General features: G+C 45.5%; 1 protein-coding gene across 1 annotated transcript in view; it reads right to left on the reverse strand.

Moving 5' to 3' along the window:
* Positions 1-22,024, reverse strand: part of ADI1 (acireductone dioxygenase 1) — a 41,096-nt gene extending 19,072 nt beyond the window's left edge. Inside the window, exon 1 of the mRNA XM_073568153.1 lies at positions 21,767-22,024. Coding sequence (XP_073424254.1) covers positions 21,767-21,886 — 120 coding nt within the window. The 5' untranslated portion in view covers positions 21,887-22,024. The remainder of the gene's footprint in view (positions 1-21,766) is intronic.
* Between the last annotated feature and the right edge of the window lie 2,590 nt (positions 22,025-24,614).

The following is a 24,614-nucleotide window of genomic DNA, read 5'->3' on the forward strand; positions in this document are numbered from 1 at the left end:
GAGCAGTGAGACTATGGACCTCTCTGCCATGTGATGTAATGAGTGATTCCCTACTAAAATTTAAGAAGGGACTGGATGCCTTTCTTGAAAAGTATATTACAGGGCATATACACTAGTTTCCTTATATTGCGTTGATCCAGGGAGCTAGTCTGATTGCCGTATGTGGAGTCGGGAAGGAATTTTTTCCCCAATGTGAAGCTTACTGTTTGCCACATGGGTTTTTTTTGCCTTCCTCTGGATCAACATGTTAGGGCAGGTTAGGACAGGATATGGGTTGAACTAGATGGACTTAAAGTCTCCCTTCAACCTTAATAATTATGTTACTATGTTACTTCTATTTGACAATTATCACATTTCGGTCTCGTACACCATGACAAAACGAGTCTTGGATTTTCGGTAACATTCTACACATTTATATACATCTACTCCCTGTACATTTGGATTACAACAAATATATACCATATGCATTTGTGTAATTTATATCCTGGCCGCTGCATTCACACACATCCACCGCCCTGGCATTAACTCTCTACACCCCATCCATATCGGCCCCTCACTCCTTTCCTCTCCTATGTTTAGCACTCACACTTCACATTGTTAAATTGCACAGATCCATTCAGTCCCACCATTCAACATAAGAGACGCTCCCACAAATCACTCAACCATCTGCTCACTCTTTCTATCCTCCTTCTCCTAGTCGCAGGAGACATTGCTCCCAACCCTGGTCCCCCATGTTATAGAAAGTCAAACCCCCCCCAACTGCTACACTCAGAAACCCCTCTAATCTTATTAATATTCCCTGCATGCCATCTGTCTCTCTTAATTGTGCCCTTTGGAATTCTCACTTAGTGTGTAATAAACTCTCCTTCATCCATGACTTCTTCCTTTCTAATTCTCTTAACCTCCTGGCTCTTACTGAAACCTGGATCCAGCAGTCAGACACTACCGCTGCTGCTGCTCTTTCATACGGGGGACTACACTTCTCTCATACCCCAAGATCAGACAAAAGAGCAGGTGGAGGCGTTGGTCTGCTTCTATCACCAAAATGTACCTTTCAGGTTATCCCCCAACTACCGTCACTAGTCTTCCCTTCTTTTGAGGTCCATGCCATCAGACTCTACACCCCCTTCTCCATGCGAGTGGCGGTAGTGTATCGTCCCCCCGGCCCCTCCCATCAGTTCCTGGATCATTTTGCCACTTGGCTTCCACATTTTCTCTCCTGTGACATCCCTACCCTCATCATGGGCGATTTCAACATCCCCATTGCTCTTCCCCTCTCCCCATCTGCTACTCACCTTTTATCTCTAACCTCCTCGTTTGGCCTTTCGCAGCTTTACTAATTCTCCAACGCATGAAGACGGAAACTCCCTCGACTTGGTCTTCTCTCAGCTTTGTGCAGTGGATGATTTCACAAACTCCCCTCTCCCGCTCTCTGATCACAACCTTCTTTCATTCTCTATCAAGAACTGCCAGGCTGCTCAGGTCACCCCCACTGTCCATACTTATAGAAACATACAGGCCATTAACACCCAGAAACTTACGATGAACTTGCGGTCTTCATTGGCCCCTATCTCCTCCCTCTCATGTCCTGATTTTGCATTGAAGCATTACAATGAAACACTTCAAACTGCCCTGGATGAATTTGCACCTCCTATACATAGAACAACACGACAAAGACAGCGACAACCCTGGCACACCCTGCAAACACGTTTCCTGCAGCGGTGCTCCAGGTGCGCCGAACGTCTGGAGAAAAACCAAACTACACGAAGATTTCATCCATTCTAAGTTCATGCTTAGAACATACAACACTGCCCTTCACCTCTCCAAACAAACCTATTTCAACACCCTCATCACCTCACTGTCCAATAACCCAAAACGTCTCTGACACTTTTCATTCCCTGCTCAACCCAAGAGTGCAGGCCCCAACCACGGAGCTTCGAGCTGACGATCTGGCCAATTACTTCAAAGAAAAAATTGATCATATCCGACAGAAAATTATCTCCCAATCATCTCATACCATGCACTGTCCTCCCTCCCTCACTGCATCTGGCTCACTCTCAAGAGTTTGAACCAGTCACAGAAGAAGAAGTAAGCAGGCTCCTTGCATCTTCCCGCCCAACCATTTGCACCAGTGACCCATTTCCGTCAAATCTGCTCCAGTCCCTTTCCCCTGCTGTCACCCATCACCTAACTAAAATATTTATCCTCTCTCTCTCTCTCTTCTGGAATCTTTCCCTCCTCATTTAAGCATGCTATCATACATCCACTACTTACAAAAACCATCCCTCGACCAAAACTGTGCCGCTAACAATAGACCTGTCTCTAATCTCCTGGAACGCCTGGTCCACTATCTCTCTGATAACTCTCTTCTCGACCCTCTCCAATCCGGTTTCCGCTCTTTACATTCTACTGAAACTGCCCTCACTAAAGTCTCTAATGATCTACTAACAGCTAAATCTAACGGTCACGACTCCATGCTAATTCTCTTGAATCTCTCTGCAGTATTCGACACGGTGGATCATCAGCTCCTCCTCACTATGCTCCGCTCCATCAGCATCAAGGACACCATTCTCTCCTGGTTTTCCTCCTATCTCTCTGACCGCTCCTTTACTGTATCTTTTGCTGGCTCCTCCTCCTCTCATCTTCCCCTTACTGTTGGGGTTCCTCAAGGATCGGTTCTAGGCCCCCTCCTCTTCTCCTTGTACACTACCCCTATTGGTCTAACAATCAGTAGATTTGGTTTCCAGTACCATCTCTATGCTGATGACACCCAATTATACGCTTCTTCTCCTGACATCACGCCAGCCTTTCTAGAGAACACTGGCGATTGTCTAAACGCTGTGTCTAACATCATGTCCTCACTATATCTGAAACTGAACCTGTCAAAGACTGAACTCCTTGTGTTTCCTCCCTCAACTAATGCACCTATACCTGACATTGCCATTTCCGTGTGTGGTTCCACTATTACTCCCCAGCAACATGCCCGCTGTCTTGGGGTCATACTTGACTCTGAGCTTTCATTCACCCTCCACATCCAATCACTAGCTCGCTCTTGTTATCGGCATCTCAAAAACATTTCTAGAATTCAACCTTTTCTTACCTTTGACTCTGCAAAAATTCTTACTGTTTCTCTTATTCATTCTCGTCTGGACTACTGTAACTCTTCTAATCGGTCTCCCTCTTACCAAACTTTCCCCCCTCCAATCTGTCTTGAATGCTGCAGCCAGGATCATATTCCTCGCCAATCGTTACACCGATGCCTCTACCTTGTGCCAGTCTTTACACTGGCTACCCATCCACTCCAGAATCCAGTACAAACTTATTGCCCTCACCCACAAAGCACTCCATGGCTCAGCACCACCCTACATCTCCTCCCTTGTTTCAGTCCACCACCCTACCCGAGCCCTCTGTTCTGCTGATGACCTGAGGTTAGCATCCTCGATAATCAGAACCTCCTACTCCCGTCTCCAAGACTATACACGTGCTGCGCCAATTCTTTGGAATGCACTTCCCAGGTCAATACGATTAGTCCCCAATCCCCACAATTTTAATCGTGCCCTGAAAACGCATTTATTCAGACTGGCCTACCGCCTCAACACATTAACCTAACTATCCCTGTGTGGCACAGTCAAAAGTTTTACCATAACCAGGTTCCCCGTATCATGTTCCCACATGCTTTATGCATCTATTAGCCCTCTGTATCCGTACTGTTACACACTTAACATTATGGCTGGTCCAAACAATCAGGGCAATTGTTACCACCCACCTTTCGTGTCTCCCCTTTATCCCTCATAGATTGTACGCTTGCGAGCAGGGCCCTCATTCCTCTTGGTATCTGTTATGATCTATGTGATTATTGTTATGCTGTAATGTCTATTGTCTGTACAAGTCCCCTCTGAAATGTAAAGTGCTGCGGAATATGTCGGCGCTATAGAAATAAAATTTATTTATTATTATTATATAGAAGGGAGGTGTATTCGATTGGGTGGCTTATCCAGTGAAAAATCACCTTTCAATTCTCTATCGATTGATGCCAAATGTGTTATATGTGTGATCTGTCCAAAGATTGATGAAGCATTAAACCTATAGGCATATGGCGTCCTAGGCTTCTTTCACACCTTCAGTATTTGGGGAGTTTTTAACCTCCACATTTGTAAACCAAAATCAGGAGTGGAAAAATCAGATGAAAAATATAATAGAAACACGTCACCACTTCTGGATTTCTCACCAGCAGCGTAGCTTCCGGGGAAGGGGGGGGGGCCCCGCGCTCTGAGGGGGCCTACCCAGAGCTACACTGAGCTACACTACTGTAACTGTATCGGCGTGCACAGTGCCGATACAGCTATATTCTGCAGCAGAGCAGGGAGAATCGATTTCCCTGCTCTGCCACCCGGCCGCTATGGGGCCCCTGAGAAGGCGGAGGGGGAGCAAAATGCCAGCAGTGGGCATCCCACCCATCATCGCAGGCTCAACTATATCAGCTAGATGCTGATACAGCTGACCGCATTGATGAGAGAAGGAGCGTAACGCTCCCTCTCCCATTATCCCAGTCATCGTCTGATGTCACAGATGTCGACACTGATAGCAGGCGTGATGCTGTCACTACTCGGCGCTTGTGGTCCGGAGATGAGCGGGAGCTCAGCAGGAACCAGGAGGAAGAGATGTGAGTATTTATGTTATGGGGAGTGCATTATGCTAGAGAGTCCGCCTATGGGGAGTGTATTATACTATAGAGCAGGGGTGGGCAATTAATTTTTCAAAGGGGCCACATAAGAAACTGGGGCTGTTGTGGAGGGCCGAACCAATTGGCTGATCATATTTCTCCTTAAGGCTATGTTCACACGCAACGCTTTTGCTGCGTTTTGTTTCTGAAGCCAAAACCTGCTCTCTTGGCAGTAAAACTAATGTGTTCCAAACACCAGTTTTGCTGCATTTGTTTGCTGCATTTCATTGGGTGTGGATTGTCTTCATAACTTGTTTAATACATTTGGTTTTACAGTGCCTTGCGAAAGTATTCGGCCCCCTGGAACTTTTCAACCTTTTCCCACATATCATGCTTCAAACATAAAGATACCAAATGTAAATTTTTGGTGAAGAATCAACAACAAGTGGAACACAATTGTGAAGTTGAACGAAATTTATTGGTTATTTTAAATTTTTGTGGAAATTCAAAAACTGAAAAGTGGGGCGTGTAATATTATTCAGCCCCTTTACTTTCAGTGCAGCAAACTCACTCCAGAAGTTCATTGTGGATCTCTGAATGATCCAATGTTGTCCTAAATGACTAATGATGATAAATATAATCCACCTGTGTGTAATCAAGTCTCCGTATAAACGCACCTGCTCTGTGATAGTCTCAGGGTTCTGTTTGATGCACAGAGAGCATCATGAAGACCAAGGAACACAACAGGCAGGACCGTGATACTGTTGTGGAGAAATATAAAGCCGGATTTGGATACAAAATGATTTCAAAAACTTTAAACATCCCAAGGAGCACTGTGCAAGCGATCATATTGAAATGGAAGGAATATCATAAAACTGCAAATCTACCAAGATCCGGCCGTCCCTCTAAGCTTTCATCTCAAACAAGGAGAAGACTGACCAGAGATGCAGCCGAGAGGCCCATGATCACTCTGGATGAACTGCAGAGATCTACAGCTGAGGTCAGACAGTCTGTCCATAGGACAACAATCAGTCGTACACTGCACAAATCTGGCCTTTATGGAAGAGTGGCAATGAGAAAGCAATTTCTCAAAGATATCCATAAAAAGTGTCGTTTAACGTTTTCAACAAGCCACCTGGGAGACACACCAAACATGTGGAAGAAGGTGCTCTGGTCAGATGAAACCAAAATTGAACTTTTTGGCAACAATGCCAAACAATATGTTTGGCGTAAAGGCAACACAGCTCATCACCCTGAACACACCATCCCCACTGTCAAACATGGTGGTGGCATCATCATGGTTGGGGCCTGCTTTCTTTCAGCAGGGACAGGGAAAATGGTTAAAATTGATGGGAAGATTGATGGAGCCAAATACAGGACCATTCTTGAAGAAAACCTGTTGGAGTCAGCAAAAGACCTGAGACTGAGACGGAGATTTGTCTTCCAACAAGACAATGATCCCAAACATAAAGCAAAATCTACAATGGAATGGTTCACAAATAAACGTATCCAGGTGTTAGAATGGCCAAGTCAAAGTCCAGACCTGAATCCAATCGAGATTCTGTGGAAAGAGCTGAAAACTGCTGTTCACAAACGATCTCCATCAAACCTCACTGAGCTCGAGCTGTTTGCCAAGGAAGAATGGGCAAGAATTTCAGTCTCTCGATGTACAATACTGATAGAGACATACCGCAAGCGACTTGCAGCTGTAATCGCAGCAAAAGGTGGCACAGCAAAGTATTAAGTTAAAGGGGCCGAATAATATTGCACGCCCCACTTTTCAGTTTTTGAATTTCCACAAAAATTTAAAATAACCAATAAATTTCGTTCAACTTCACAATTGTGTCCCACTTGTTGTTGATTCTTCACCAAAAATTTACATTTGGTATCTTTATGTTTGAAGCATGAAATGTGGGAAAAGGTTGAAAAGTTCCAGGGGGCCGAATACTTTCGCAATTGCACTGTATTTCGCAAAAATGCTGTAAAAACAGTTATTGTGTATTTTGCAGCAATTTTGCACTCTCTCATAACTTTCTATGGCGACACAGGGAAAAACGCTGAAAGAACTGACATGCTGCAGACCGGAAAACAACAAGCGTCTGCATGAGATTTCGGTAACCTCATCGCTTTGGCTCGTACTGTAAAACGCAGCTTTTAATTTACATGAAAAAATCCCACTGCATATGAACACAGCTCAACACTGATTATATCAGTTTATAAGAAGCAGTAAGTTATGTTTTTAATTTGCTGCCAAGACTCATAGTAACCTGTATTAGCCGATAATTAAAGGGGTTCTCCAATTTCAGAAAACCCTTCTCATTAGCTGCAGTTATAAAATAAAAAAAAAAAAAGCTTTTTTCTTCCCCTCCCGTGACCAGCCCTGAATCTCTGTGACAGTTCCTGATGCCTGTTCTTGTCTGAAGTGCTCACGTCACGTCTACAGCGCTGCAGCCAGTCGGTGAGCTCATTTACTATGGGCTACTCATGGCGTCAATCCATGTGAAGCTGCTGAGCTCAGTTATTGGATCCAGAAGTGTCGACATGACAACTGTTCTGCAGACAATAAGAGGCACCGGAATCAGCAGCTGAAGCTGGAAAGGGCGGGTAAGAGCCATTCCATTCAGGGGACAGCGAGTTTTCTGAATCTGGAAAGCCCCTTTAGGCTGTGTGCACACGCTGCGGATTCTGCTGCGGTGTACAGTACCATTAAAATCAATGAAAAATGAAAACCGCTGTGCAGACAGTGCAGATTTTTCCGCGTGGATTTGCTTCGGTTTCAAAACCGCAGCATGTCAATTCTTTGTGCGTATTCCGCTGCGGTTTGGCATCTGCTCCATGGCAGGTGTCAAACCGCAGGCTAATCCGCAGAAAAACTGCAGATAAACCGAAGGTCTTGTGACCTGCGGATTTTCCTGCGGTTTTTGACAAATCCGTGAGGATAAATCCACAGGACAATCCGCAGCGTGTGCACACACCCTTAAGAAACAAAAACTGCGGACATTTGAAAAATTCATTGCTTACCGCTCATATGTGGGGAGGAGGTGACAGACAAGCGGTAAGAAGTCTTCCATTCAGTCCATGGAGTGGAGAAGAGACTCGCGCACACACAGACCATCCACCAGAGTACATAGGACACACACACAGACATGCGTACAGTCACGCATGCAGAGACCAGCCACCAGAATACATGGGGCACACACAGACACGCGCGCACACAGATCAGCCACCAGAGTACATGGGGCACACACACACATGCGTACAGTCACGCACGCAGAGACCAGCCACCAGAGTACATGGGGCACACACAGACACGCGCGCACACAGATCAGCCACCAGAGTACATGGGGCACACACACACATGCGTACAGTCACGCACGCAGAGACCAGCCACCAGAGTACATGGGGCACACACACACACATGCGTACAGTCACGCATGCAGAGACCAGCCACCAGAATACAGGGGGCACACACACAGACATGCGTACAGTCACGTGCGCGCACAGACCAGCCACCAGAGTACATGGGGCACACACACAGACCAGCCACCAGAGTACATGGGGCACACACACAGACCATCCACCAGAGTACATAGGGCACACACACAGACATGCGTACAGTCACGCACGCAGAGACCAGCCATCAGAATACATGGGGCACACACAGACACGCACGCACACAGACCAGCCACCAGAGTACATAGGGCACACACAGACATGCGTACAGTCACGCGCGCGCACAGACCAGCCACCAGAGTACATAGGGCACACACACAGACATGCGTACAGTCACGCGCGCGCACAGACCAGCCACCAGAGTACATAGGGCACACACACAGACATGCGTACAGTCACGCGCGCTCACAGACCAGCCACCAGAGTACATGGGGCACACAAAACAAAGTTTGGGAAAGATATTTCACTGCTGGAGGATAGAGGGAGGGGGGTGCACACACAATGTCAGATTTCCAGGCTGCATGTAGTGATGCTGAGGGGGCACTTCACTATTCGACACTGTATACTTGGCCCAAGTGTTTTAGCTCCTATCAGCCTGATCCTTGAGCTGCTAGAAGTTGCTGGGGAGGGAAGGGTGCAGCAGATAATTAGCTGCTCTCCCTCCAGTTTGATTTCAATCTGTGATCCAGCAGTTGTGGGGTTAAAAGGACACAGCTCTGCCAGCAATCATTTACACAGCACAGACACAGCAGGCCTGTCTCCTTGATGCTACAACAGCAGGGAGAGCTGCTGTGCTGTGAATGATCTCAGCTTCCTCCAGCAGAAGCCGCTCCACCAATAGTAAGACAGCGGGGCGGGGCTAACACCAAGCTGTGAGCTCACATGCGAGTTCCTGCTCTTTCCTTGTTTCTGTCTGCGGCGGGGAGAAACAACCAAAGGGCCGGATGTGGCCCGCGGGCCACCATTTGCCCACGTCTGCTATAGTCTGCCTATGGGGGGTACATTATACTATATGGAGGCTATCTAGGGGGTCATCATATAGTTGAAGCTGGTATACAGTTTGGGGGCTATTAAGGGGTCAGTATATATACAATGAGGGGGCGTTATACTGTGTATAGGGGGAGACTCGGGACATTATTAAATGTAAAGCTGGCACGTATTGTTACAGGGGAACTCAGGTTACGGTGACTGTCAAAGGGGCACACAGGACAATATTACTTTTTAGGTTTCTAGTGGGCAAAGTGTGGGCACTGATTTCTAGGATATTTGCACCAGCATTATTATATTCTAGAGAGTTGCTTTAGAATTTAGAGTTTACACAGCACCACCCAGCAGGTGCAGTAATTGGGACACATACGGCAGCAGCGGCTCAGCATTGGGGTATCAGCAGGATGATGAGTTTGTGCAGGTTGGAAATAGTCCCATCGGGGACAGTGCTGAAAATGTGAGAAGTGAAATGTGTCTTTGATGCAATCTCTGCAGCCGAGTCCTGGCTGGAGAAGTTGTTATGTCGGTCTGGGCCAGATGGAAAAAACGTGAAAGGTTAACGACTCCATCAGAAAGAACGGCAGTCATTATCTATAACTGTGCTGTGATCTCTTATATGTTCTGTAGGACTGGTATCTACCACTGACCACATGGCTGTAATATCAGTGTTGGTCTTTGTGTAGAGATTATTTTCAGCAACAGCGAGGTCATCTGCTGAGGTTCTCCTCCACTATTCGGGTGTCTCCCAGTTATAATCAAGGTTACCTGGTTTAGGGGCCCACTCAGAAGTTTCACCCCCCCCCCCGAACCAAGACTTTACCTATGCCTCTTTCTCCTGGTTTTGACTTACAAATACTGAGGTAAAAAACTCACCAAATACTGGATGTGTGCACGCGGCCTTATATGCAGTGGCCTGCGCACAGTTTTTGAAGCAGAAAATGTTTCAGGAAAATGCCGGCAATGTTTTCCTGGAGTGTCGTCTTTGGCATCGCCCCACTATTTTCTCAACATCTGTGTAACTATTTCCCCCACCACCACCATCCGGCAGCCACATGAAGAATGGTCCGGTCACTTCATGTTTTTCGTAGATAAAACTCATACCCAGGAATGTTTACAAGACTGGTAACATGTCTGTGGTTTTTTGTGCACCAAATATTCCGTATAAAATTGCGGAGACATGTCCAATATTGATCTGAGCCTCGGATCAAACTCTGCAATGAAAGTCTATGGGTCCATGAGAAGAATTGGACAGCACATGGAAGCTTTCAGTTTATCACGGGCTGATAGTGAGAAGAAGGTGCAAAAATTTTTTTTTTTTTTTTTTTTTTTTTTTACTTCATGTCAGTGCTGCAGTTTTACTGAATCTGGTGTTTTTCTTTTGCTCCTGCACCCTTCTGTTCCAGAGATATGGCCACTCCTTCCCTGTATGTAAATCTAGCCTTATTAGACAAGGGGGTGTGGCCCTTATGAATACACCCACAAGAAAGAATTGAGCAACACATCCGCCTGGCTGTCAAGACTAGATTTACACACAAGCGAGGGAAGAGTCAGACGGCCGTATAACTCTGATGATGCCGCGACGCAATGCTCGGACTGGCCGGAAGCTCGCTCAATTTGAGATTGAGGCTGTGTGCCCACAATGCGATTTTTAAGCGTTTTTGCGATTTTCGGCGCGAAAACGTTTAAAAATCGTGTACAGAACGCCCCCCATGCATTCCTATGGCATTCCGCACATGCTGTGCCTTTTTCCGCGGCGGAATCGCATCGCGGGAAGAAAAAAAAAAAATAAAAAAAATAAAAAATCACAGCATGATCATTCTTTTGTGCGGAATCGCAAAGAATTGCCGCGATTCCGCACCCATAGGAATGCATGAGAATCACTTACTTCCCGCATGTGGCTATGCCCACCATGCGGGAAGTTAAGAGTCTCATGTGCGGTTGGTACCCACGGTGTGGAGGAGAGGAGACTGTCCTCCAGGCCCTGGGTACCATACCCCTGTAAAAAAAAAAAAAAAAAAAAAAAAAGATCGGGGTATATTTACCTTCCGGCGTCCCGCGCTGCCATCCCGGGTGACAGCGTTCCCAGTAATGCCTTGCGGCAAGGTCCTGTGATGACGTAGTCTCGTGAGATCGCTATAGCAACGCGAGACCAACGTCATCACAGGTCTACCAAGGCATTACTGGGAACGGGAGCGTCGCTGAGACTGCACAGGACGTCGGAAGGTAAATATACCCCGATTTTTTATTTTTTTTTATCATTTTTAACGTTTTATCTTTTACTATTGATGCCGCATAGGCGGCCTCAATAGTAAAAAGCTGCTCACACTTGTCAAACACTATGTTTGACGAGTGTGACCAACCTGTCAATCACTTTCCAAGCGACGCTTCAAATTGCTTGAAAAGTGCTTGAATATTGCAGCAAAATTGTGAACATAATCGTGGTAAAACCGCGCGATTTCTGGGAAGAAGTCCGGTTTTCAGTGTCCGGATTTAAACGCAACGTGGGCACATAGCCTGACAGCTGTCACGCTCAGGCTGAGAGAGCCGACGGCCAGTCCGAGCATTGCAATCCTCATCCAAGTTATACATTTCGTCTGACTCTTTCCTAAGAAGCAGCCATAAAACAGGAAAGGAAAGGCTCGGGAACAAAACAAAAACAGCGCCGCACTCAGGAGCAAAGGGGCACTTACACCAGGAAAGGTTACAGATTTACTGCGAGTGACAGGTGCTCTTTAGGCAAGGGGTCTGATCACTTTTAGGCCGAGGCCTCCATTCTTCTAACGACACATTTTTTTTACTAGAAAATCATTTTGGGAACTTTTCTCCAAGTCTATAATCATATTTACAATACAAACTGGTTGTCCGGCCTATTGTAACCGGACAGTTACTTCTAACAGCTTGCTGAAAAATGAGTAATCGACAGTATTTTCATTAAAAAAAAAAAAAAATTGACGGCACATGGACAGCACTCAGTGCGGCAGTGTACATGAGCGATTCTTTTCACGGACTGAGTGTGCGTTAAAAAACAATAATCGCAGCATGCACTAGTTTATTCTGTGTGTCGAATCAGATTCACCCACTCAAGTCTATGGGTGTGCAGAAAAACAAAATCAGATTTTTACGGACACTTTGTAATTCTTTAACACATGAACTGTACCATATTTGGTTTTGTAAATTAATAATCGCTGCTGTATAAAGACGGACCGATATTTTTTTATACGGTTGTGTGAACAGCACAACAGAGACACAGCGTGATGGAAATGCTTACAGGATATTAAAGAAAAAAAAAAAAAAACGTGTAAATTGTTTTTGTTTTTTGTGTTAAATAAAGAGGGGAAAAAAGCGCCAAAAAAGAAGAGATAATAAGGAGAAAAGTTGGCTTGAATTCAGCCTTTGTAATATAGCAGAAACTATTACTTTGGGGTAAAACTAAAAATCTATAAACATGAACAAAAAAGTAAATAAATGGTCGCACATTAATTGCAGGGAAGCTTTTTTTTTTTTTTTTTTGCAGTCAATCATCGTCCATGTTCTGCTTCACTTTTTGTTAAAATTGTTGAAAAAATACCTGGCAGTAAATGATGACGGTGCCATGATGCCCGGTAGCTGGGAACTAACGAGGCAGCAAAGGCCAATTCATTACATGTGGTCGCTCACAGTCGATTACTCTGCACCCTGAAGATAGAATAGGAAGGTCGGTAAAAATCCCGGAGACGTTCCACGCAGGATTCCATCCTTCTCCCCGGAACGCACATTTGTTGAAATTCGTTTTTACTGGCGATTTGCATTACTCAATTTTTTGGAATCAGGATAGGAGTCAGACAAGCCATAAACAATTCATGCACTGGGTTAAACAATGGCACACGGTGACTGAGCCAAACATGGACTAGATGGTTAAGAGCCAACGCTTTCTTGGGCAAATCTGGACAAAGTGTGTATTCAAATTTTCACACTCTGGAACAAGCAAAAATATAAGAACCCATGCAAAATTTATTAGGCGCCAATTCATCATTTGGGTAATTTTTTTGTCTTGTTTAGTTTTTGCACACATCAAAAATGGAAGCACAGAGATGCTTTTCTGTCTCTCTTGGGCCTCTTTAGAGTAATCCTTTCAATAAGCTTTCGAATGTCTTCAACTTTGCAAAACCAAAACATCTGACGTGGTACTCTAGTATTGGACTAGAGGACAAATCGAGCAATCGTTTTTTCAATATTTGAAAAACAAAACTTAAGTTATAAATATCTAAATAACCAAAATGAAGCCCATAATTCTGGAGAAGGGGAAAACAAAATCAAGGAAAGGTAATATGAAGGGGTTGGCCAGTACTTTAGAATGATGGCCAAGCCTGAGGATAGGTCATCAATGTCAGATTGGTTGGGAAGAGACACCCGGTACCCCAACCGATAAGCTGTTCCTAGTACCGGCCGGGTGTGATCAGTTCTGGAGGTGGATCTGCAGTACCCTGATGCGGCTACTACCAGGGCTGTTGAGTCAGTAAGCCAAACCTCCAACTCTGACTCCTCAATTTCCAAGACTCCGACTCCACGAAAATGGGCTTGGAGTCGGTAAGCCAAACCTACACTCCGATTCCTCAACTTCCACCAAAATGGGCTTGGAGTCGGTAAGCCAAACCTCCGACTCCTCAATTTCCATGACACCGATTCCATAACCCTGGCTACTACAGAGCTGATGGAGCGGTGTAGTTCTACTACATAACTGATTACATTTAGCTAGCAATGGGAACAAGCTGCCAGGTGTCCCATCACCACCAACCTCCTAAGGATAGTCCATCAATACAAAGTAGAGGACAAAAGTAAAAAAGTAAAAGAAAAGGCTCAAATTAAATAACAAAAAGGTACAAATGAAAAAAAAAAAAAAAAGTCAGAGCCACATGCCCTGCAGATCTGCTCTACATGTGCCCCTCACATCATGTGCCTCGGCTCAGAGCACCGAAGAAGAATGAAATGAAAAGAAAAACTTTGTCCTGATTTTGGAAAGTTTAAATGAGAAAAATTAAAAGGCAACAATTTATTAACCATTTCAGGACTGACTATTTGGGGGCTTTCAGGAGAAAGTTTACTTGGTTTTGGGACTTTTTTCATTTTCACTATCTCTAACAAAAAGCCGTAACATTTTTATATGAACTTTAATGTAACCATATGAGGGCTTGGTTTTTTGTTTTCTTGCAGGATGAGTTGTAATTATCAGTGGCACCATTTTGGGGTCCATATAACTTATTGACCAACTTTCATTAACTTTATGAGAAGGAATAGAAAAAAAAAAATCAATGCATATAATCGTGTGGTACATTCAACTTTGTGATCATTTTTTTTTTTTATTGGCAGGGAGATGAACAAAACCCAACGATTCTGGATTACATAGGCACATTTTTTTTATTATTCTCCATTTTCACAGTCTGTGAAAATCCAAGGGTGGTATGATTTTTTTCACTGGTGCATGGATTTGATTTGTGTTGTCAATTTTAGTTGACCCTCAGATCAAAATTGGACATGGCTCTGGTATTTTGTGCGTTACTGTGTTCGAGACGCAGTTCTGGCAAAAAATTGTTGTATCCCCTGCACCTTTGTAAATATTTCTCATTAAAACACTTGGGTGTCCCAATATGGCGGTCGGTGAACTTCCTCCACTTGGAATTCTGGGATACGGTAACATCTGGACAGAACAGGAAATGAAAATATTACAAGGCAATTATATGAATAAATAGATTTTTTTTTTGCAGGAGATCGAGGGCATCGCAGGAATTTGGCTTATAATAAATATGGGAAACTGTGTTGTGTTTTATTTCATTAAAATACTTTATTCTGGCTGTACCTCTATTTACTTGAAGATTGTGAGCCCTCGCGGGCAGGGTCCTCTCTCCTCCTGTACCAGTTATGACTTGTATTGTTTAAGATTATTGTACTTGTTTTTATGTATACCCCCCTCACATGTAAAGCGCCATGGAATAAATGGCGCTATAACAATAAATAATAATAATAATAATAATAATAATAACCTGTAAAAACTATAGGATTAGATATGGATCGATGTCTTCTTGACACCTCTCCATTACTAAGTGGGGCTTGACGTCAAATTACAATACAAAGGTGACATCAAACCCACAACTATTACCTTATATGCCATCGCTATAGGGCAGTGGGAAGAGAAAGACTAAGTGCTGGAATAGGTGCATCTAAGGCCTCTTTCACACATCAGGTTTTCTGCTTCAGGCGCGATCCGGCGCTTTTGACTAAAACCGGATCCGTCGAAATGCAATGCCGGATCCGGTTTCCCCCCCATTGACTTGCATTAGAGCCGGATCGAGCCGGATGGCCATGCGTTTCATCCGATTTTCGCCGGATCCGGCAATGTGACGCGATCCGGCGTCTGGAAAAAACGGTGACTAACGTTTTTTGTATCCGTCGAAAAAGCCGGACACGCCGGATCCGGCGTGTCCGGCTTTTTCATACAATGAAAGCCTATGAGCGCCGCAATGCGCCGGATCCGGCGGCCGGATCCGGTTTCTTTGGTCTGAGCATGCTCAGTAGCTCTGCCCACAGGACATATATAAAAGCAAGACAATGGGACCCTCAGCCACACCCAACATGCCACCCAAGCCAAGAACCAGGAGCAGGAGAAGGCAGCAGACATCTGCAGCAGCAGCACCATCAGCACCACCCCAAATGGAGCAGCATGCTGAACAACGGGAGGGGAGTCCAGCAGCAGATGAGAGACGGTAATTATCAAATCCCCCATTCCTCCAAACTAGGGCTATGGAATATCAAGATATTCATTGGCCCTTTGTTTCCCTTTATTCAACAGTCGCCCAATAGATGCAGCAGCAGCAGCAATGGCAGCAGCAGAAACACCACCCACAGCCATGGAGTCTGGCCATGAGGAAGACAGCACATCTTCTGGGAGCCCTCCCTCGCATCGTCAGCGTTTGACGGTAAGTTTTTATTTCCAAAATCCATCATCTCTAATATATGTGTATTCATTGCCTTTTATTTCAAAACAGGAATCACAAGATGAAGAGGAGCTCCCAGAAGAAGAAGGAAGGGGTGGACAGACACTTGGAGTGGGCTCACAATTGGTAAGTTTTTTGCATCAAACGCAGAAACACAACATCACACTACACACAACACATAGAAAACAATGTTCTGCAGACCACACACAGCAAACAAATGCCTACATCCAAAGACATAACATTTTTTCTTTTCTTCTCTAGTCTTCCCAATCTGGTGCTCGGCCAAGAGGTCCTCGCAGTGCCTCCCAGGGTCGTCGGCGACAGCAACGCGGCGGTCACCAGCGTGTAAGTATAAATATTTTTGCTTTGTTTTTTTGCACTTATTTCATTTCTTTTGTGGAGGCTAATTATGTTATTTTTGTCTTTTTCTTTAACAGCCTTCACAGCGTGCTCCCGACTCTGACGGTGAGGATGGAGGGATTGATATGGACCGCCTCATCGATCTCGTCAGAGAAAGGGAGCCGCTCTGGAATATGGCTGACCGACGCCACGCTGACCTGATCGTTACCCGACGACTCTGGGAGGAAATCTGTTCGCTCCTTGTGGACCGCTGGGAGGACCTCGAAGCTCGGGACCAGATTAAAGAGCGTAAGTATATACAGTACCGGTTGCTTGATTTAAACCAGTGTTTCCCGAACTCCAGTCCTCGTGGTCCCCACGGATCATGTGTTCAGGATTTCTATTTACTTTGGAAATCCTGAAAACATGACCCCTGGGGACCATGAGGACTGGAGTTTGGGAAACACTGATGTTGTATACTAACCACTTTGTCCTTTCTCGTTTCAGGGGAGAGAATTGTGAAGCGGTGGCGGTCTGTGAGGGATCGTTTCAAGAAGGAGTTCAATAAAGAGATGCGGGCCCCGAGTGGATCTGGAGGACGCAGGAGCAAGTACAAGTACGCACGAGCCCTGTCGTTCCTCCGGGAGACAATGCTCACCAGAAGGTAAATATTACACACCACATGTGACAAAAAAATGTTTAGATGTAACTTTTTTTTTTTCAGCCAGGGCCATACCATGTCACTATTTTAATTGTTTTTTTTTCTCTTTATTCCACAGCACGGTGAGCAGCACTCGGGAGCCTGCACGATTGGACCCTTCTGAGGCGATCCCTGAGGAGACCGGCACCGAGGGACACTTCGACCGCCCCGGTACATCTGCACCTTCCCACACATTCGACCCATCTGTCCCATCCACCAGCACAGGAGCATCGTGGCCGCCTACATTACATGAAGCTGCTGGTGAGGAGATCGCTTTCCCTTTACCCCACCCTTCTGCCCCTGCCACCTCTAGTACACCTGCGGGTACTGGGCGGCAGCGGCAGAGGGGTCAGGAAAAGACTTATGCGCCAGAGTTCTTGCATCTGAATGCATCTTTCCAGAACTGTCTAAAAGTCTTGTCAGAGCAAATCTCCGCAGGCTATCAGCAGATCAACTCCAGCATTCTGGAGGTGAAGACACTTCTGCAAACCATGCATTCAGAAGCAAGATCTTCGCCAAACCACACCTTTTTCAGGTCTGTTGTGGAGCGCATGGAAACGCTCTCTCCTGCCCAGCAGATGCATGTAATGCATTCATGCCACGCTGCTCTCCAGCAAGTTACCTCCCAACCTCCTCCTCCCACCACAGTAGTTCCTCCACCTGCACCCCCTCCAGCCACTTTCCATCCTCCCCCTCCTATTACATCTACACCCCCTCCAGCCACTTTCCATCCTCCCCCTCCTATTACATCTACACCCCCTCCAGCCACTTTCCATCCTCCCCCTCCTATTACATACCATCCACCTCCCCAGCAACCTCCCCAGCACCAGCAACCTCCCCAGCACCAGCAACCTCCCCAGTACCTGCAAACTCCCCAGTACCAGACATCTCCCCACTTCCAGCAACCTGCCCCGTACCAAACTCCTTCCCCATACAACTTGCCATCAACATCATCTGCTCCTACAGTCCCTGCCCAACCCTCCACTCCACCACCTCTTCTGCTTCCCACATGTCCACCCATTCTGTAGTTTTTTCCACAACTTCACCTCTAACTGTTCCTTCCCCACCACGATCCCAGTCCTCTCTCCACACTCCCAGTGTCGAAGTGTCCCGCAGCCCCTCCAGCAGTATTTCCACCACACACTACACAGATTTATAATGTGTGTATTTAAATAAAAATGACCAGTTTTATGGTTTCAAAGCTTTATTAAAATTTTAAAAAAAGTTTACTAAAAAAAAACATTTTTCAATAAAAGTTAAATAATTTTACACTGGTTGTCTGTCATTTCTTTCTGCGGCGAAAAAGGTTAAATACAGGGTATTTAAAAGGTGAAATGGTATTCAAAACTAGGTATATAACTGTGGGTAAATTTTAGCTTTTTGCCACAGTTGTGTTCCTGGTTGTGTTTGAAGCAAAGTATTTCACCTAAAAAGTTGTGTTCATTGTTGGTGATTTCCTAACAATGTACACAACTTTTGTTAAAAGGTGAAATACTTTGCATAAAACACAACCAGGTACACACCTGTGGCCTAAAGCTAAAAATAGAGACCATGACAAGATAGCCAACTTTGGTTGGCAAAGGTATATACTGTTGGTCCAGAAGGTACACAAGTTTGGTTGGGCACAAATCTTTCACACTCTGTCATCCTGCCAGTGTACTCTGCCTTGAGGTGACAAAGTATAGTGCAAAATTGTCCCTCATTACTGAAACCGTCACAGAACTTCTAGTGGTAATGTCATGGTAATCTTGCAAGGTGGTTTCTTCAGAGGTGTCCTCAATGGAAATTGGTTCCTTGCAGATAACACAATTGTGGAGTACCACGCAAGCTTTGATCACCTCGTCCACAGTTTCTGTCTTGAGGTTGATCGCAGTCAATAGGACCCGCCATTTGGCTGTCAGAATACCAAAGGTACATTCAACCATTCTTCTTGCTCTTGTGAGGCGGTAATTAAAAATGCGCTTTGGTCTTGTCAATCCTCTGCTAGAGTACGGTTTCAAAAGGTGTTCTGACAGCTGGAAGGCTTCATCCCCTACACAGACAAATGGCATAGGTGGACCAGATGTTTGCGGCAGCGGTCTAGGTGGTGGGAACTGGAAGGTGTTTCCATACAGTTTACGCCCCATGGCAGACAGTTTGAAAACTTGAGTCATTGGAGCGGCCATAGGCCCCAATATCAACCGCAATAAATTTGTATTCCGCGTCAGCGATGGCCATGAGGACAATTGAAAAATATTTCTTGTAATTGAAATATTCTGATCCCGATCCAGCTGGCTTTACAATGCGGATATGTTTCCCGTCCACAGCGCCCAAGCAGTTGGGAAACTGACATATCTGTTGAAACTTGTCAGCAATTTCAATCCACCTCTCTGTTGTGGGCTCTGGTAAAAACTCTTCAGCTAAGGAGTCCCACAGTGCACGGCATGTGTACTTCACAATTCCAGATATGGTGGAAATCCCGAGTCTGTACTGGAAATGCAGTGACGAAAGGGATTCTCCAGTTGCAAGAAATCTGTGGGGAATTAAAAAACAATAAATTAGTTTTAAATCACAGCAATACATACCAAAACTGAGCTATAACACTTGGAGATACAAACTACCACCAACAAGATTGCAGTGAAAGTGTGCTCTGATGCGATCACATCCAATAAATGTGGCTTACCTTAAAGTCACCATCAGACGCTCTGTGGGTGAAACAGAGAAGCGGCAATAGGTGTCCGCTTTTCTTATGAGGTGTGCAATGCGCTCCACCAAGTAATCAAAATTCTCCATTTTCATCCGAACATATCCAAAAAATTTATCCGGGTTTCGTCGAAGGTCCATGCATAGTGTAGAATAGACCCCACGCGTCATTCTCTTGGCTGTGATGGGGTGGATCCACAAACGTCGTCTACGATGCCTGATGCGCCGCTGTCTCGCTCTCTCCTTCTCCAGAACAATCACCCTCAAACGATTCGCCTCCGCTATAAAATCCGCCAAATTCTTCAAAATATTTCCAATGACAACATCCATCTTCGCCAGTAACTTGCTCTTCTCTCCAACCTGCACTTTCTCCTCTACAACCTGTCAAAGAAGGGCTGTAGGAACATGCTATATATAGTTTTCCAGTAGCCAATCCCGTTCGGAAGGCCACAAGGGTCAATTTTAAAAACCGGATCCGGCGTAATCCGTCGAAAAACGGATAGAAAAACGGATGAACCGGATGAGACGGATCCGGTTTTGTCTGTCAAGAAAAAGACGGATCCAGCAGAAAACCGGATCCGTCACATCCGGTTTTACAAAACATTTGCCGGATCCGGCGTTCCGGCACGACGCCGGATCGCGCCTGACGCCGAAAACCTGAAGTGTGAAAGTAGCCTTAGAGATGCACCATGTCTGGGGCGGCTGTGAGCTGGTGTTTGTAGCCGGGGGGGGGACAAAATATCCATGGCCCCTTCCTAGGCTATTAATATCAGCCCGCAGCTGTCTCCATAGCCTTTTCTGGCTATTATAGGGGGACCCCATGTCATTTTTTGGGGGGGCTCCCCTATTTGAATAGCCAGTAAAGGCTAAATATACAGCTGTGAGCTGATATTAATAGCTTGGGAAGATCCATGGGTATTACCCGCTTCCCAGGCTATAAACATCGGCCCCCAGTCGCTGGCTTTCCCAGTTCTAGTTTTGAAAATTACGCAGGAGCCCACGCAATTTTTCTTCCTTTTTTTAAATTAAACAGATAGATAATGCGTTTAAGGCCGGGATCACACTTGCGAGAAACTTGCACGAGTTTCGCACCGCAACAACCGGCTCTCGGGACCAGAGTGCGCGGCTGCATGCATTTATATAAAAAAAAAAACCCGGTGAAACTGATGATATAACCTGACACTTCCCAAACGTTGATAAAAATCTGACTTTTCTGCGATTTTCTTGTTTTGGTCACCATATCTGCAATACCGGTCCATTCACCATCTGAAATGTAGCACCGGCATAAACAGATTTTTGGCTACAGACACCCTGCAGCCCCAACCTTAAAGGAGATGTCCCTGGGAGCAGTTTGATCCAAATAAAAATAATACATTCGACTACTCCCCGTCCCCTGGTCCACTACGTGTTCCCACCACTGGCTGCGCAGCTAATGTCCCATCAACAGCGCGCCATCCAGTGAGCTCAGCGGCTCTGCCAGTGTAGATGGATCACCCCAGCACCGCCACGGCAGACACCGGAGACTTATGGGTGGACCCGGGGACGGTGAGTAGGACAATATTTGTTTGTTATACTCCCTTGCACCAGGGAATTAAGAGAAACTGAAAGTACAACCCCTTTAATGCATAAAGGAAAAACCTGTGGCAACTCAAACCAATTGTGCCCATTACGCAGACTGAGGTCAGATTGTCAGGATAGATCATTTCCTAAGTTATAAAAGCTAGAACAAAAGTAACCAATCAGATAATCGCCTTGAATTCTCGGCAGTCATCGCATTGGTTGCTTCAAGTACAGCCTCTTTTTAATTGGATAATTGCTCCTTAACTTTAATATAGGCGGCCAATCAGAGGTCTGCTTTTAGGTTTCCCGTACAAAATGGCTTTTTGAAAGGGGAGCGCTGATTGGCAGCAGCGGACAGGACCACTAACAGGGGTCGCTATGATCAGCGTCATAACACGTGTTCCCGACTCTCACCTTGCAGTAGTACACTCCCAGCTGCTGCAGCTCCTGCTCTGACGCCGGCTGGTTCGGCTGTAGCTGGTGCGGTTTCCTCTGGTCCTCCCCAGAGTCGTCCATAAACCAGGCCTGTACCATATTTCTCCGGGGTCCTGTCACACAACTGAGACGAGAGTGAGGAAACAGTTACGTGAAGTATAGCCTGTCCCGCCCTCTGCATCAAACTACGAAATAGCGGAAGTGTCGCCTGTAACAAGGATACCATTTTTCTGGTTATCACACGCGCAGCGCCGGAAGTGTCGTCTAAGGGAGCCATTTTATTGGTTACCACCACGCAGCACCGGAAGTGTCAGCGACAACAAGGGCAGAATGCCATTTTATTGATTACCACGACCGCAAAACAGAAAGTGTCGCCCATATTAAGGGAGCCATTTTGTTGGTTCTACTTTCTCAGCACCGGAAGTGTCGCCGTTAAAACTAGGGCCATTTTGTTGGTTACCACACGCAGCACCGGAAGTGTCGCCGTTATAAGGGACGAAAGTCATTTTGTTGGTTATGACATGCGCAGCGCAGGAAATGCCGCTGTTGCTGATCATGTTCTTTGGCAGACTCTAAGTATAGCCAATCCCTGCCTTGAGTCTGCATTCTGCTGCTTGCTCTTACTAATGTTTTATGCTTGAGGCTTTTGTTGCGCTGCTTTGTACACATTTGGAATTCTCTGCCCACTCCTTGTGTGTCGCTGTCAGTCTCCATAATGTAACTTGCAACGCCCAAGTAAAGATGGTGGATGTGGTTGCGTGGAATCTTGAGCAATTCCTCCTAATTCTCCCATATTGACCCTTCAGAATATACCTGAGTGGGACAAGGTGGGTGATGTCCCCCCTTAAGAGGGAGGTTGTGGAGGTTAGGGCTTACGATACGCCCAAGTAGAGAGCTCACCGCCCGCATCCCTCAGAACAAGTATGCTGACAAATGGCAGCCTGTGCACAGTGGGGATTTACCTGCAGAAATTTCTGCATCTCGAGGCGCGAAAAACACGGCAAAGACGAGCATTCTTGGTGCGCTTTTGTATAGCAGGGAAGGCTTTTTTGAGCTACAGAGGGGAAAAAAGTATTTAGTCAGCCACCAATTGTGCAAGTTCTCCCACTTAAAAAGATGAGAGAGGCCTGTAATTGACATCATAGGTAGACCACAACTAGGAGAGTCACAATGAGAAAACAAATCCAGAAAATCACCTTGTCTGATTGGAAGATTTATTTTGCAAATTATGGTGGAAAATAAGTATTTGGTCATTAACAAAAGTTCATCTCAATATTTTGCTATATATCCTTTGTTGGCAATGACAGAGGTCAGACATTTCTGTAAGTCTTCACAAGGTTGCCACACACTGTTGGTGCTATTTTGGCCCATTCCTCCATGCAGATCTCCTCTAGAGCAGTGATGTTTTGGGCCTGTCGCTGGGCAACACGGACTTTCAACTCCCTCCAAAGGTTTTCTATGGGGATGAGATCTGGAGACTGGCTAGGCCACTCCAGGGTCTTCACATGCTTCTTATAAAGCCACTCCTTCGTTGCACTGGCGGTGTGCTTAGGATCATTATCATGCTGAAAGACCCATCTACGTTTCATCTTCAATGCCCTTGCTGATGGAAGGAGGTTTGCACTCAAAATCTCACGATACATGGCCCCATTCATCCTTTCATGTACACGGATCAGTCGTCCTGGTCCCTTTGCAGAGAAACAGCCCCAAAGCCCAAAGTATGATGTTGCCACCCCCATGCTTCACAGTAGGTATGATGTTCTTTAGATGCAACTCAGCATTGTCTCCTCCAAACACGAGTTTTGTTTCTACCCAACAGTTACTTTGGTTTCATCAGACCATATGACATTCTCCCAATACTCTTCTGGATCATCCAATTACTCTCTAGCAAATTTCAGACGGACCCGGACATGTACTGGCTTAAGCAGGGGGACACGTCTGGTACTGCAGGATCTCAGTCCCTAGCAGCGTAGTGTGTTACTGATGGTAGCCTTTGTTACGGTGGTCCCAGATCTATGCAGGTCATTCACTAGATTCCCCAGTGTGGTTCTGGTTTTTCTTCACCGTTCTTGTGATCATTTTGACTCCACAGGGTGAGCTCTTGCGTGGAGCCTCAGATCGACGGAGATTATCAGTGGTCTTGAATGTCTTTGATTTTTTTATTATTGCTCCCACAGTTGATTTCATCACACCAAGCTGCTTGCCTATTGCAGATTCAGTCTTCCCAGCCTGGTGCAGGGCTACAATTTTGTTTCTAGTGTCCTTAGTGGAGATTGGAGTGTGACTGTTTGGTGTTGTGGACAGGTGCCTTTCATACTGATAACAAGTTCAAACAGGTGCCATTACTACAGATAATGAGTGGAGGACAGAAGAGCCTCTTAAAGAAGTTAATTTGCAAAATAAATCTTGCCAAATCAGACAAGGTGAGTTTCTGGATTTATTTTAGGCTTTCATAGTTGTGGTCTACCTATGATGTCCATTACAGGTCACTCTCATCTTTTTAAGTGGGATAACTTGTGCAATTGGTGGCTGACTAAATACCTTTTTCCCCACTGTACCGTAGCCATATAATGATGTTCTCATGAATTTGTGGATTATCCCCAAAAACCAATGTTTCCTCCCACAAGCCTAGGAGCTAATTGGTGTACCAGGGGCTCCCCCTGAGCTGGTGGTAGTATTTATTGTCAAAAATACATTCTTTTTAAGGCAGAATTCTAGGGCTCTCAAAGTGAATTCATTTTGTTTCCAATATTGGCATCCTCTCATTCGGAGGAAATGTTTCACAGTCATGAGACACTTCTCGTGTGGGATAGATGAGTAAAGAGCC

The sequence above is a fragment of the Dendrobates tinctorius genome, unplaced genomic scaffold (assembly GCF_039654945.1).
Source record: "Dendrobates tinctorius isolate UK_male_01 unplaced genomic scaffold, ASM3965494v1 ptg000021l, whole genome shotgun sequence".
In the NCBI taxonomy this organism is placed as follows: Eukaryota; Metazoa; Chordata; class Amphibia; order Anura; family Dendrobatidae; genus Dendrobates; species Dendrobates tinctorius.